Raw genomic sequence first — 16920 nt, forward strand, 5'->3', positions numbered from 1 at the left:
ATGAAAAAATCCCCTTTTAGTGGGGTGGCCGGCCCCCTAAATGCGGCTCCAGGTGACGCAGCTGGTAAGACAGCGTCGTCTACCCCGAATAAAAGACTCCTTGGCATCGAACATGCCCCAAGGCGCCTAAACTTTTTCGAGCTCTTGAAGCTAGTTACCCCTTTTGGTACTGTCGAACGTATCTCTCTTCGTGTTAAGTCAAATTATAACTTTTATATGCGTTTCTTAGCTCCATCAGAATGCATTGCAGCCAGCGTTGCCCTCAATGGTAATAAAATCGCGGATTCGATCTTAAAATGTTCCATCCTAAAAATATCAAATATTGAAGAACAAGACGATGACTTCATCCCTAATGATACATACCTTACCCCCGAGCTCCCTGAACGTCCCCATCCTTATGCTTTAGCCCCCGTGTATAACCTGGCGACTGTCGAGGAGGGCAGTAACGATGTCCTAATATTTAATATGATCAACAAAATGATCGCCAACCCTCCACTCACTCCAGAAACCTTCACGCGCTTTGGTCGCAACACCTACCTAGTGAAGGTAAGATCCCACCAGGGATTTATGCTCCAGGGTACGTCCGGAGATTTTTATGGCAGCGGAATCCTCAAGATTTCTCCATATGATGGCTATAATGGCTCAAAGGGTAAGATTTTTAACTCTTCCCTTATTAGCCTTCCAACCACTACCCTCCTCAACATGTGCCCCCAGAACGTTTTGGATACCCACGTAGTGTCCAAGTACAGCCCAGAAGAACAAAAGTTTGTCCCAACGCCACTAATAATAATAAAGTTCTCCGACCCGAATCCCCCAGACGTGATCGTGATTGGACCCCACCGCTGTACGGTTAGATCCTACGTTCAATCGCCAAGGACGTGCACCTGCTGCCTGCGGTACAGTCACTCCTCCAAGATCTGTGGTTCTCCTGCCCTCTGCCGCAACTGCGCCAAACCATCCCACGTCACTGAGGGTGAATGCTGTGATCTTGCGCCAACCTGCGCTGCTTGTAATGGCGCTCACTGCACATTCTCGAAGGAGTGTGAGGAACACTCCTGGCAGAGACTGGTCTCGGAAACTGCGTACAATAACCGAACCAGCTTTCGCGGTGCGGCAGCCATCCTACGGGGGGGTCAGCGCCCCGCGTCTTACGCGTCGGCAACGAAGACTTCAGTAAAGGCTAACCCGTCGCTCCTTCCCTCATCATCACATCCGGATGCCACATCATCCGCTGCGACCGTCCCCGCGCAACCCTCTCAATCTTCACGCCAGTCGACCTCCCAGCGTATCGTATCTCGCGTCACCGACGGTAATCTTATGCTTGTTTCTCCCCCTCCACATCTGACAAATACATCCGATCTTGGCACTCTGGATCCAGTTAATCCTTCTTCTCGACCCGTGATGTCTTCTGATAGATCACCGAAGAAGCGCCCTGAAACCAGTAAGTCACGATCGCCCCGGAACAACTCTAAACCCAGCAAGTCATCAAAGTCTCCTACTAAGGTCTATAGATCGCCCACACCATCCTTTGAGAAAAAGTCCCCCTCTTCGGGGCAATCGAGCTCTCAGCCCCCAATGGCGCAATCTAGCGCCAACTCTTCATCAATGAGTGACTTCCCCCAGATGACATCCATCTCCACCCCGTCGTCTGTGCAGGATGGGGAGATTCCTGGTACCGAAGACGTTGTGATGAAGAGCCCAAGCAACTCCACAACTTCGCTTTTGGACCTTCCATCACTCCCGCTGTTACCTAAACATCCCCCTGCCCTTTCCGGCAAGAAGCTTCCCCAGAAACGACCCCTGCCCGATGGTGACTCGAGCGACCGCCCGTCCAAGACCGCGCCCTCCAACACCTCCCTTCAACCTCCTCCTTTAGTGTCCCCCAGATCCAATAAAAAGTTTACACAGCCTCACCCTATCAAAACCACGCCAGATCCGTCGAAGAAACAACCGCCTTCTAATCCCGATCCGTCTTCTAAATCTCCAGAACAAAGACCGAAAGAAAGAGACCAGAGAGCCAAGATCTTACCTCAAAAAACTCCTATGGGACGCGAATCTCGTAAACCCCATGATGGCCAACTTGAGCCGTCCCCCATCGGGGGTCGGCACTCTAATTAATCCCTCAGATTCTCACCTCCCATGACACTCCTTCAATGGAACATCCGACGTCTCCGTGCGAACGGGGAGGAGTTTAAGTGCCTCCTCCGTGAGCACAACCCCGGAGTTGTCTGTCTTCAAGAAACTATGCTTCCCTCCAGTCACTATAATATAGGTATGAACTACAGGTTCTCCAAGCAGGGGTGGTGCTGCGATAGTCGTCCACGCAAGCGTTCAACACACTACCATCCCTTTGCGCACAACTCTCCAGGCGGCCGCTGTACGGGCCATCCTTAGTAAGAGCTACACGATCTGCTCCCTGTACCTGCCGCCAAGCTCTAGCGTTGGTGCTTCCGACATTCAAGAACTTGTCGATGCACTCCCACCCCCATTTATTATTCTTGGTGATCTGAACGCACACAGTCCTTTATGGCATAGCTCTTCCCGTAACGAGAAGGGCGGCGCCATCGAAAAACTTTTAGAGGAGAACGAGGTCTCCCTCATGAACGATGAAAAACCGACTTATCATAACATCTTCCTCGACACTACTTCTGTCCTGGACCTTGGGATCTGCACTTCAGCGGTCCTCGTGGACTTCGCCTGGAGGGTGTGTGCGGATTTACACGGCAGCGACCACTACCCGGTAGCAGTTTCTCGTGTGTCTCCTCCCCCCATCTCCCAGCCCCAAAGGTGGAAGTTGAAAGCGGCAAATTGGTCACTCTTTGGGGAGCTGTGCTCCGAACTAAGTGACTTGCACATGGACGACCCGATTCAAGCTTATAAGCAATTCGTCTCAATTGTTCTTAACGCCGCCGGTTCTATACCGGTTAGCCGCCCGCCGATTGGCAGGCCGCCTGTTCCTTGGTGGGACACCACCTGCCGGAAGCTTCGTGACACCGCTCGTTCCGACGGTGACCAATAAAATGGTGTACCAGAAAGCGGTTGCGATCAAACGAAAGTATATGAAGGAGGCGAAGCGCAAGTCATGGCAGAACTACGTATCGACCATTAAAACGTCGACGCCATCGGCGTCAGTTTGGAACCGAGTGAAGAAGCTTTCCGGCAGGTATATACCATCTCCTCAGCCGTCCCTCCTTATAAATGACACCGTTGTCTCAGACCCGTGCGAGGTTGCCGAGGAAATCGCCACACACTTCCCCCGTGTTTCCAGCTCTACTGCCCTACATCGAGAACTCCAGCTACCGGATCACGTGACGAATTTTGATGACCACGCTCCCACAGACACTGAAGCTTACAATCTGCCCTTCTCCCTCCGCGAACTCAAGCACGCCATCGACCAGACGCCGAATACTAGCCCAGGCGATGACACGATTAGTGTCGACATGATTAACCACCTTCCTTCGGAGGCTCTCACAACCCTTCTGACGATATATAACAGGATTTGGTACTCTGGTCTCTTACCATCATCTTGGCGATCGTCTACGATCGTCCCCATAGCCAAGCCAGGCAAGGATCACCAGATCCCTTCTAGTTACCGGCCGATCGCCCTGACGAGTGTGTTATGCAAGGTGTTTGAGAGGATGGTCAACCTTCGACTAACCCACCACCTGGAGAGTAGAGACCACCTCACCCCTTACCAGTTCGGCTTTCGCCAACACCGCTCCACCTTAGATCCTCTGCTCCGTTTTTCGACACACGTGCAAGACGCCCTAGTGCACAACATGAATACCATCCCCGTCTTCTTCGACCTAGAGAAGGCATACGACACGACTTGGAGAGGGGGTATCTTGATGAGCCTCCTCGAGATCGGAGTGCGGGGTAGGATGTTTTCCTTCCTTCGAGCTTTCATATCAGATAGAACTCTGAGGGTGAAGATCGGCGGAGCATATTCGTCGCCCAAGCCCCAGGAGCAAGGTGTCCCCCAAGGCAGCGTCATCAGCCCCACCTTGTTCTTGGTCAGCATCAATGGGATAATCCAGGCGGTTGCTGAGGCAGACACTTCGCTCCAGTGCTCACTCTTCGCTGATGACTTCCTTTTGTACTTCTCCTCCATAAACCTTTTCACAGCAATTACACGCACTCAGCGCGGTGTAAATGCTGCTACTTCCTGGGCCTCTCGCAGAGGCTGCCGATTCTCCTCATCGAAGACGGTGGCGATGCACTTTTGCAGGCCTCAACAACGACCGCGCCAGAATGTTCCTCCACATATTATCATGGGAGGCATTCCAATACCCTATGAACAGTCGACTAAGTTTCTTGGGGTAATTTTTGACCAGCACCTTACGTGGAACAGCCACATCCTCAGTCTTAGACGATCTTCCCTCTCCGCCCTCAACATCTTAAAGGCGGTTTCTGGACGCGACTGGGGAGCGGACCAGCCTTCGCTCCTCAGATTATACCACGCCCTCATAAGATCACGGCTGGATTACGCGTGCCAGATCTATTCCTCGGCAAGTGCGACGTCCCTTCGCTCCCTCGTTACAGTACACCACCAGGCTTTGCGACTGTGTACTGGTGCCTACCGTACCTCTCCTGTCGAATTTACTCTCCTTTTACTTCAAGTGCAAATTGTTCAGAAAGATACCATCTTTTGACGTGGTTAATAACGTGAGACTCAGGGATACGTACAACACCAAAAGATCAGCTTCAGTCCCACTGCACCTACGCGCGCTCCGTCTACTTGAGGAGGGAAGCGGCTGCCCCCTTAAGGTGTCTGAGTCCAGGAACTTTGATACCCCGCCTTGGTGCAGGCCCATTCCTGAGTTCTGCCCCATGGAACGGTCAAAAAGTGGGCACCTGCCCTACATCGTTGCTGCCTCGTTTGAGGAGCATAAAGAATTACATGCTGACTCCATCGCGGTCTATACTGACGGGTCAAAATCTCCTGCTGGTGTGGGCTGCGCAGCCGTTACATCATCTCAAACTTTCACGGCAAAATTACCCTTCACCTCATCTGTTTTTACGGCTGAACTTTATGCAATTTTACTCGCTTTAAAGCATTTTATTTTTAATTCAGATTTTAATGATTTTACCATTTATAGCGACTCTCAATCATCAATTTTAGCACTTACTAGTTTTATCTGATATCTGAGATCCAAGAGTGGCTAACGAGAACAGCGGCCAGGGAAAAAACTGTCCGATTCTGCTGGTCCCCCGGACACGTCGTTATCATTGTCAATGAGAAGGCCGACAGGGCGGCCAAGTCTGCGGCGGCCCGTCCCTTACCATCGCGCGGGGACTCTCCCTTTTCCGACATCCGCACTACCATCTCCTCCCGCGTGCGTAGAAAGTTTGACACCACCTGGGACAATACAGGTAGTCGTCGACTTACGACCGAGTTCGGTTCCGACAGACAGGTCGTAAGTCGATCTGGACGCAAGTCGGACTTTATATATATACAGTATATATTACCCTTTAAATATTATTTTTGTTACTGTATACATGTATATTTTATATTATATTTAGCATACTGAAATAATCTTAGCATCTTTTAACTATGTTGTATAGTATTTTTTAAACCTTTTTTATAATTTCATCTGATTTTCTTTGGGAAACGTAGCCTAGGCCTAAGCATACTGAATAAAATCCTATCATCTTTGACCTATGATATTTAATACTGTATTTTTTAACATTTTTATTATTCTATCATCAGACTTTCTTTAGGAAACGTATGCATACTGAATAAAATCTTATCATCTTTGAGCTACGTTGTTTAATATTCATTATTCTTTTTATAATTGTCGTTAGGAAACGTAGCCTAGGCCTACGCATACTGAATAAAGTCCTGTCATATTTGACCTACAAATACTTTTTTGTTGGTTAAATTAAAATCATTGTACAGTATAGTTTACATCGTATTAATTGCAAAACATTAAAAATACTAAATGCAAGGCAAATTTAGGAATTTTTTGTATTTCAAAACACTTTATTTTCGTTTACGTACTGTACCGGAAATATTGTTATCGACAACAGACTAGGCAACAAAGTTTACTGTTACATTTTATTGATTGCAAAACATAAAAATACATAATGCAAGGAAAAATTAGGAAAAAAAAATATTTCAAAACATTCTTTTCGTTTACGTACTGTACCGAAAATATTGCAAAACATAAAAATGCAAAATGCTGTACCGAACATGATATCGACAACAGACTAGGCATAAAAAAGTTTTACTGTTACATTTTATTTATTGCAAAACATATTAAAATATAAAATCCAAGGCAAAATTGAGATCCTCTCTTTGTCTTTTAAAATTATCGACACTGTAGAATGTGATAACTGAATTTCACGTGCTATCACATACTTTCTTCCCTCCTTCATAATGTTTTATCACTTTCATTTTCGTGTCAAGATCAATAACCTCTCTTTGTTTCTTGGCAGGCGTGGAAATATCGAAAGATAATTTTCTTTTAGACATCTTCATGGGGTTTGAAGCACAAAAAATTTAAAGATATAATCCTTGTCATGAATGAAGTCAGAAATACCACATGCTCCTGAATGAGAGGGATGCTGACGCTGCCGGTAACCTGCCAAACCTATCGTACTCGCGTCTCGCGGCGTGCAAAGTAATTGTACTGCACTGCCAGGCATAACATTGCAATTCTATTACTCTATTAAGTGTTAAATATTATTGCACTATCTCGTGGTCGTAAAGTCGATCAGTCGTAAGTTGCATAGGTCGTAAGTCGACGACTACCTGTATTAGAACGAACCAAAAACTACGGAGCATAAAATGTTCTGCAGATCGCTGGCCACTTCTTTCCCACCACAACCGTTTTTATCCGAAACTTTTAAACCGTTTACGTATTGGACATACAAAGGTAACTCACGAATTTTTATTTACTCTTCCCCGGATTCCCCCTTCTTGCGTGAGGTGTGGCTCCCCCTTTTCCGTCCGTCATTTCCTGCTCGAGTGCAGATACTACGAGCCTTGGCGGCGGAAGTGGGGCCTTCCTCCTGACCTCCGTAAGATGCTTGGTGCTACACCCATGATACAACCCCTTGTAGGATTTTTAAAAGACGTTAATTTGTTTTATTATATTTAATTTTAACTGTGTTGTACCTATTTATTAGTAGTCTTACTTCTTGTGTAGTTCGCTGCTTAATGTCTAGGTTTCGTATATATTTCGTAGGTTATTTTAATAATTAATCAGACAGTAACGTTGTAGTTGTTTTAATTTTTAGAATTTAATATTTTAACCTCGTTATCTATTTTATCCCGTGGCACGAATGGTCTAACGACCCTGTGCCGGGCTTTTGCCCACTCTAATTAATCAATCAATAGACCAACGCCAAACAAGAATCACATTAGCATGACTGGGCTCTGGACACCATCCATCATGACAATACCAACACAGAATAGGCCTGCCTACAGGGTCATGCTGCCCCAGATGTTATCACACAGAAGGCATAGAACGCCTTGTAATACTATACCCCACACAGGGAATACACAGACAACACAATATCTCTTCTCAAAGTGATTTATGGTCCCAACTAGTGGCTGTTGCCAGATTCTTGGAGGCTGTGGGTTTTGTGCAAATGAGACCTAGGGCAACAGATTGACTAATTTATTGTATGTTAGTGTAGGGAGTTGTCTTGCCTAGATTGTAGAATATGTTTAAGCAAGTTTGGAATGTTAAGCAGTTATGGTATGCCATGATTGGTATGCTTTATGACCAAATGAACAAATAAACAACTTGCATTGTCATGTGTGATTGAAATAATTTATAATGATCCATATATCCTTTGAATCTGTTGTTCAAGGACTATAATAGGATGCAATCCACCCAGGATGACTGCCCGTTCTATATGGTTATGGAATGTTGTACTGCAGTTTTAATAAATAATAATGCATTTCAAGAGGCTTATTTGTGGACTATATCAGAAATTCAAAGTAACTAATGTTAAGCAGATTTCTATTCGTGTCTGGTTTTCTTCTATTTCTTGACTTTTTTCAGAGATGGCAACGTCGGTGGTTTGTCCTGTATGATGATGGGGAGCTTACATACTCTGTGGATGATCTTGTGAGTAGTTTATTTATTATTACCACTGTTTTATCTATCATTATGACACTGGTTGTTCATTATATATATGAATGGAGTGGTACATACATATACCAAGGCTTTTTCCCCCTTACAAGGGAGGTAGCCAAAAAGGAAAAGGCATAAAATCATTCCCACCCTTTCCATCCCCGAATACACTCCACACCCCTCCACCCTCCCTCTTATCTTAGCACCTCCTGGATGATGGGTCATCCCTGCACCTTGTCCACTGCCCTGGGTCAGAAGCAGTGTTACAAGACACGGCACATCCACAGCAAGGCCGCTTCATTAAATCGGCGACCCCCCTCTCCATCCCCCCATGCATAAAAGGAGAAGACGGGGAGAAATCCCTTTGGGCTGCATCAAATTTTGCTCACACATACTACCTCACCCCCCATCCCCCCACCCATTCCACCTCATGCATTACAACATCATCCATATACAACCATTCACCATTCACCCCTGTCTTCTGTCCTCTCCCGTCCTTCCTCAACAGACATTCCCCTCTCCTCCAAAGCCCCCTTCACCCCATCCATCCACCTCATCCTAGGACGTCCCCTCATGTTCACTCCCTCCACATCTGCCTTCCATACCTCTTTTACTAGTCTTTCTTCACTCATTCTTTCCATGTGTCCAAACCATCCTAATACTCTTTCATCAACCCTATCTCCCAACTCCCTTTCCACCCCCGATCTTCTCCTCGCCTCCTCATTTCTCACTCTATCTAGCCTAGTAACCCCCATCATACTTCTCAGACACCTTATCTCAAACACATTCAAACTCCTTCTCTCTTCCTCTCTTATGTTCCATGTTTCTGCTTCATACAGTGCTGTTGGCACCAGGGCTGCGGAGTTGGAGTCGGAGGGAGTCGGAGGTTTTAGCTGGAGTCGGAGTCTGAGTCGAATTTCTAAGAGTACTAGGAGTCGGAGTCGGAATTTTTTATCCGACTCCGACTCCATAAGTCCAATAGAATTATTTTTTTAACATGGTTTCCCTGTTTGGTTTTACCAGTTGCACAATTTAGCAGTTTTTGTATGGTTTTGCTTTTATTTTTGGAGGCAATAGTGAGTGTGTGCAGGGTATATGCACTAAGTGGTCTCTCCGGATGGAAACAAAAAACAATCCATCAATATAAAAAAAAAAAAAAGAATACACAATACTGACAAGCTATCGTTGTCAGTCTGGGTAAAAGTGTTTGTGGTCATGTATTTGTAGTTGTTTCCTGTAAGGAGAGTGAAACTATATATATACTGTATATATATATATGTATATATATATGTGTATATATATATATATATGTGTGTATATATATATATAAATATAATATTTTGTACTGTACTGCAATGCTTTTACTTCAACATAAATAAACATCAATTCGTGCTGCCACCATGTGACGGCATTATGTGCTACTAGTACTAACTAATGTAAACAAACAGCTGTAGATTCTGTCTGAAGCAGTGTCTCCCAGTGAATTTTCTTTTTCTTCATTTTCGGTAGTTTTATCACATTTTCCTTTAATAGAAATATGCTAGATTATGATAAAGCTACTTCAGAATATGAAAATCATACATTTATCTAAGAAATTTAGTGGTTTGAAATATACGAAATAGAAACAGGCTACTGATCATGGTTACTAGTGAATACAATAGGCCTACAAGTGAAGCAATGAAAAGTAGAAATCAGAGTAAAGGAAATCACGAACCATTTTAATCTAATTCAAAACTGATTATGGTATAAAGACAATTGCAAATTAGGCCTAAGTGTACCAGATATTTATACTTTAACCCATAACCATAATTCTATCTATCTATATACAAAAGGCTTTTTCCCCCTTATCAGGGAGGTAGCCAAGTCAAAAGGCATAAACCCATTCCCACCCATCATCCCTTCCACCCTCACATCTTAGCTCCTCGTGGACGACGGGTCATCCCTGCATCCCGCCCACCACCCTGGGTCAGAAGCAATCCAGGACACAGAACATCCACAGCAAGGCCGCTTCACTTAATTGGCGACCCCTCTCTCTCCGTCCCCTCACATAGAAAACGGAGGACGGGGAGAAGTCCCTTCGGGCTGCGTCAAAGTATCATTCACACTTTCCCACTCCCCAAACCCCCCCATCCTCCCATCCCTTTCCTTTCTTTTCATCACAGTATCATCTATACACAGCCCTTCTCCACTCATCTTTATCTTCTGCCACCTCCCTTCCCTGCTCCACAGGCATTCCCCTCTTGCTCAACGCCCCTGTCACCCCATCCATCCATCCCCTCCTCGGTCATCCTCTCAAGTTCACTCCCTCCATCTCTGCCTTCCATACCCCTTTCACCAGTCTTCCTTCATCCATTCTTTCCATGTGTCCAAACCATTCTAATAGTCTTTCATCAACCTTCTCAGCCAACTCCTTTTCCACCCCAGCTCTCCTTCTCACTTCCTCGTTTCTCACTCTATCCAGCCTTGTAACCCTCACCATACTTCTCAGACATTTTATCTCAAACACATTTAAACTTTTCCTCTCTACCTCTCTCAAATTCCATGTCTCTGCCCCACACAGCACTGTCGGCACAATCACCCCTTCATACAATCTCCTCTTTGCATTAATTCCCAAATGTCTATTTCTCATTACTTTTTTAAATCCCCCAAGGCATCTGTTTGCTTCTCTCAATCTACAGCTTACCTCTACCTCTACTCCTTTTGCAGCCACATATGACCCCAAGTACCTAAAACTATCCTCTTCCTCCAGCCTCTCCCCTTTAAGACTTACTTCCAACTCTCCACCATCCTCTCCTCTTGTACACCTCATCACTTTACTTTTACCCACATTCACCTTCAACTTTCTCCTATCACACACCCTCCCAAACTCAGTCACTAACTCTCCTAATGCCTCCTCTGACCCTGCCACAAGTGCAGTGTCATCGGCAAACAACTGACTTACTTCACACTTTTCTCCATTTTCCGCAACCAACTCCAGTCCCCTGCCCATTTCTCTTGCATTTACCTCCCGTACCACCCCATCCATATACACATTGAACAGCCATGGCGACATGACACATCCCTGACGTAGTCCCTCCTTTACCTCAAACCATTCACTCTCTCCATTTCTGATTCTAACACAGGCTCTACTCTCATAAAAACTCTTGACTGCTCTTAACAGCTTTCCCCCAATACCTGTTTACCCTATCATAAGCCTTTTACAAATCCATAAAGGCCCAAAAGACATCCTTACCATTTCCTAAAGCTTTCTCACAAATCTGTCTTATCACAAAAATCTGATCCACACAGCCCCTACCTCTCCTAAACCCACACTGCTCCTCACCAATTACTTCCTCTGGTCCTCTCCTAATTCTCTCAGTTATAACCCTCCCATACGCCTTCCCAACTACACTCAACAAACTGATCCCTCTGAAACTACTACATTCACACTTGTTCCCTTTTCCTTTGAAAAGCGGAACTATACATGCACTCCTCCAGTCCTCTGGTACTCTACCCTCCCTTAGACATACATTAAATAACCTCACTAACCAGTCTACTATTACTTTACCTCCCTTCTTCAGACACTCCGCATGACACCCATCTAACCCAGGTGCCTTACCTGCTCTCATCATTTTAATCGCTACTTCCACCTCATCTTTTCTTATTTTTCCCTCGTTTTCCTCACCCATCACTGCCATTTTCTTTGCGCCTCCCACTGCTATCACCATTCCCTCCCTATCTTCCTCTACATTCAACAGTTCCCTAAAATATTCTGCCCATCTTCCCCTTATCGCTTCCTCTTCCATTATCATCTTTTCATCTTTGCCTTTTACCTTTTCTTCCTTACTTGAATCAACTTCCCTTCCTCTTTTAATCTCTTAATAATAGTAAAAAGAAAATATTTAGGCCAAATTTTGTACATTGTGTAATGTGACCTTGGTAAAGACAAATATTGATATACTGGTATACGGAATAGTCTGTAAAACCCTACTATTGATAGTAGCCTATTGAGTGACTACCGGACCTTAAATATTACCTACAAGATATACAGTTTGCATGATTTGGCTATGTTTCTTTTTGTAGGAATTGGTAAACAATAAGCATTGGATGCAAGAACAATTTAGATTACTTTGCCAAAGTTTCCTACTTTTCTCAGTGATGTAGCCTAGGCCAATTGTAAAGACCTACCTGTTGTATGATAAATGCTGATTATGAGATAGGCTAACCTAGCGAATCATTAGCGGTTTGTATTATTTTTAATTTTTAAAACTTTGATGAAGAGAGTGTATATACAGTATATATATATATATATATATATATATATATATATATATATATATATATATATATATATATATATATAATATACATATACCAAGGCTTTTTCCCCCTTCCAAGGGAGGTAGCCAAAAAGGGAAAGGCATAAAAACACTCCCACCCATTTCATCCCTAAATACACACCACACCCCTCCCACCCTTCCTCTCATCTGAGCACCTCCTGGATGACGGGTCATCCCTGCACCCTGCCCACCGCCCTGGGTCAGAAGCAGTGTCGCAAGACACAGTACATCCACAGCGAGGCCGCTTCATTTAATCGGCGACCCCCCCTCTCCGTCCCCCTTTGCATATAAGGAGAGGACGGGGAGAAATCCCTTCGGGCTGCGTCAAAATTTACTCACACATACTACCCCACCCCCCACTTCCCCGCCCATTCCTCCTCATGCAGTCACAACATCATCCATATACAACCATTCTCCACTCACCTCTGTCTTCCGTCCTCTCCCTTCCTTCCTCAACAGACATTCCCCTCTTCCCAAAGCCCCCTTCACCCCATCCATCCACCTCATCCTAGGACGTCCCCTCATGTTCACTCCCTCCACATCTGCCTTCCATACCTCTTTTACTAGTCTTTCTTCACTCATTCTTTCCATGTGTCCAAACCATCCTAATATTCTTTCATCAACCCTATCTCCCAAATCCTTTTTCACCCCTGTTCTCCTCCTCACCTCCTCATTTCTCACTCTATCTAGCCTAGTAACCCCCACCATACTTCTCAGACACCTCATCTCAAACACATTCAAACTCCTTCTCTCTTCTCTTATGTTCCACGTTTCTGCCCCATACAGTGCTGTTGGCACAATCACTCCTTCATACAGTCTCCTCTTCGCATCCATTCCCAAATGTCTATTCCTCATTACACTCTTTAAACCACCAAGGCATTTACTCGCTTCTCTGAATCTACATTCTACCTCCACCTTCACTCCACCTTTTCCTACTACACTTGCACCCAAGTATCTAAAACTATCCACTTCCTCCAGTCGCTCTCCCTTAATGTTCACTTCCAGTCTACTGCCACTTTCACCCCTTGTACATCTCATCACCTTACTTTTACCCACATTTATCTTTAGCTTTCTTCTATCACATACTCTCCCAAACTCTGCCACCAGCTTCCTCAATCCCTCCTCTGACCCTGCCACAAGCGCAGTGTCGTCCGCAAACAACAGCTGGCTCACCTCCCACTTTTCTCCATTTTCTTTAACCATCTCCAATCCCTGACTCACTACCCTAGCATTCACCTCTCGCACCACCCCATCCATGTATAAGTTGAACAGCCAGGGCGACATAACGCATCCTTGACGAAGTCCCACCTTTACTTCAAACCACTCACTCTCTCCATTTCTAATCCTAACACATGCTCTACTACTCTCATAAAAACTCTTGACAGCTCCCAAAAGCTTTCCTCCTATCCCATAAAACTGCATAACCTCCCACAGTGCCTTTCTGTCTACCCTATCATAAGCCTTTTCCAGATCCATGAAAGCCCAAAAAACATCCTTCCCCTTTCCTATAGCTTTCTCACATATCTGTCTTACCACAAAGATCTGATCTACACAACCTCTACCCGTCCTATATATATACAGATAAAACCTATTTCTTTTGGTACATGTTGTTTATTGGGTTCTTTAAGAAATAATAAATAGATAAAAATAAAGAAAATAAAAAAATAAAACTAATGAATTAATGAAAAAAATATTCTTTTATTTTCATTTTGTTTCTATTTTTTTAAATTATTTTATAGTTTTATTTTTATTCATTTTATTTCGTTTTTCATAAAAAAAAAAAAAGAATCCCAAAATAACCTTATAATCCACATTTACATTTCTTTTTACCATAAATTGTAGGGTCGAATCTGTTTTTCCTTGACTATAGGGTGCCTCTATTCATAGGGTAGTCTAGGACTCTAACCTATATTTCTCATAGGCTAATCTAACCAACCATTTCATCACATTAAGATGATATCAGTTTACCCTACTTAAATAAAGTACAAAATACTATTTTTTTTATTTGCAAATTTCAATTGAGTAGTCTATAAGTTCTATAATTATGAATAAAGCCTATTTTTTTAATGTTCACAAATAAGAAATCTGTATAGATTTTAGCTTTAACCTCGTTATTAACGTAATAATACTGGTAGATTCAAAGAACATATAAAATATTTTATTATAAGAAATTTTTATAGTTGAATCTTTAACCTAGTTATTAACGTAATAATACAGGTGTATTCAAGGTACAGTACATATATTTTGTTATATTCTTGAAAGCTTTGTCTGAATTTTTACCATTACAGTAACTTGCAAGCCAACAATAGCTGTAAAATACTGTCTATAGATGTGCACTGTGAAATAATTTGTTGCTATTGTGCAAATAGAAAGCAGGTCTCATTATTCCAAGTTTAAAAAATCTAAAAAAAATTGATACGTTTTGTGTTGAGAAAATTTAATAACCGTCCAGTATAGAATAGTTTTATAGCTAGTTACAGGATATGTACCATTTATAGAAGTTTCCAAAATGTAGTTTGTATTAATATTTCATTCTATACTATGGGAGTTATAGCCAGTGGAATGTATTTCTATTTATAATAAATACTCAATAAATATAATTATTAATTCAAATTCCTGAATAATTTGTCAACTGTCAAGTGATAGAGATGATTTTTATCTTTAAATAATTTAAACTGGCTACTTTACCTTTGTTGACAGTCTAATTAATTCAAATTATGTTAACATCTAGAACTCCATCATGTACACATGTACATGACAGTGTAGACAATAGTATATATCCACTACGTATGCACTATATCATGTATGTAAAAGTCAACGGAAGTGCCCTGAGATAAACTTTGACCAGTCTCAGAGGCCAGATAGGAGTGACATTAGAGCATATGTCACAGCATTTGAAGATGACTGAAAAGGGGAGGAACGACAGCAGATATGAACAGTGTGCACAGGGGAAGGTTGTCTCTCTCTTTCCTGAACTGATTCCTGGTTTTTATGATAACATGGTGAAATTAATTCTGCAGTAAGTACTAGGTAGGGCATCCTCCATTAACCTTTCCTCATCATGATTTGTCACATTTTTTCCTAATATTGTGCTAGAAGGTTTATGAGATTGGACAAATGAAATAACAGATGATTTTTTTTTGGGGGGGGGAGGGGAAGGGCACAAAGGAAAAAGAAAATATCTAGCTTGAAGTGGCAACTCTACCATGACAGATTTGAAAGTGCTCATAAGCTGGTAGATGATCATGAGCATAAATAATACCATTATATATTTAATATATATATATGTTTATACGAATATACGTGCTTGTGTGCATATACATATATAAAGCTGGTTGAGTGCATATGTGAGTATATTTATCATACAAGTGAATGTTTCACGTAAAAAATAATATACATGAAAAATATTTATAAAATGCTTCCTGAATAGGTGTGGGAGGCTGGTAAATGGATCTGCAGAATAGATTTCCACATAGGGGTCAAGGAGTTAAGGAGTCGGAGTCGGAGTCGGGATTCGGAGTCGGAGTCGGGATTCGGAGTCGGAGTCGGGATTCGGAGTCGGAGTCGGAGTCGGGATTCGGAGTCGGAGTCGGAGTCGGGATTCGGAGTCGGAGTCGGAGTCGGGATTCGGAGTCGGAGTCGGGATTCGGAGTCGGGATTCGGAGTCGGAGTCGGGATTCGGAGTCGGGATTCGGAGTCGGGAGTCGGAGTCGGAGTCGGAGTCGGAGTCGGGAGTCGGAGTCGGAGGAATCAAAGGAGTCAGAGTCGGAGGAATCAAAGGAGTCGGAGTCGGACCTTATACCATCCGACTCCGCAGTCTCCTCTTAGCATCCATTCCCAAATGTCTATTCCTCATTACACTTTTTAATCCACCAAGGCATTTACTCGCTTCTCTCAATCTACATTCTACCTCCACCTTCACTCCACCTTTTCCTGCCACATTTGCACCCAAGTATCTAAAACTATCCACTTCCTCCAGTCGCTCTCCCTTTATGCTCACTTCCAGTCTACTGCCACTTTCACCCCTTGTACATCTCATCACCTTACTTTTACCCACATTTATCTTTAGCTTTCTTCTATCACATACTCTGAATGGAGTGGTGGTGGAGGTAAATGTGAGAGTGCAAGGCAGGGTTTTGGAGTTGGAGAGTGAGAGTGTAGGAAGTGAGGCAGTTGTTGTTCATAAATGAAACTGCACTTGCAGCAAATGGAGGATATGCTGAAGTGGTTGGGGTGGAATTTGGCAGTTTGTGAAAAGAGAAAACTGAAAATAAATGTGGACAAAACTAAGGTAAGGGGGATGTACAAGGAGTGATGAAGCTGATGGTTTGAAAGGATGAAATGCTGGAGGAAGTGGATAACTTTAAATATTTGGATTCATATGTGGCAGTGAATGGATAAGTGGAGGCAGGAGATAATTTATAAAGTAAATGAGGTAGGTAACTGTCAGGGGAAGGAAAAGCTTTATGAGAAATTGGTAGCTGAGGACGAACATAAGGAGAAGGTTGTATGAT

At 43.4% G+C, this 16920-nt stretch overlaps 2 protein-coding genes across 15 annotated transcripts in view; both read left to right on the forward strand.

The window, feature by feature from the left end:
• LOC143023544 (uncharacterized) lies at positions 1-2247 on the forward strand. Its single transcript, XM_076182099.1, has one exon. It carries the CDS (start codon positions 1-3, stop codon positions 2116-2118), a length of 2118 nt encoding a protein of 705 aa, XP_076038214.1. The 3' UTR covers positions 2119-2247.
• A 5698-nt stretch (positions 2248-7945) lies between these two features.
• The window catches only part of osp (myosin phosphatase Rho interacting protein outspread), a 600580-nt gene continuing 591605 nt past the window's right edge, over positions 7946-16920 (forward strand). For all 14 annotated transcript variants that reach the window (XM_076182079.1, XM_076182084.1, XM_076182083.1 and 11 more), the window contains exon 1: positions 7946-8081. In XM_076182079.1, coding sequence (XP_076038194.1) covers positions 7959-8081 — 123 coding nt within the window. In that variant the 5' untranslated portion in view covers positions 7946-7958. The remainder of the gene's footprint in view (positions 8082-16920) is intronic.

This window comes from Oratosquilla oratoria, unplaced genomic scaffold, assembly GCF_046742065.1.
Source record: "Oratosquilla oratoria isolate Oo_2021 unplaced genomic scaffold, ASM4674206v1 SCAFFOLD50, whole genome shotgun sequence".
Classification (NCBI taxonomy): Eukaryota; Metazoa; Arthropoda; class Malacostraca; order Stomatopoda; family Squillidae; genus Oratosquilla; species Oratosquilla oratoria.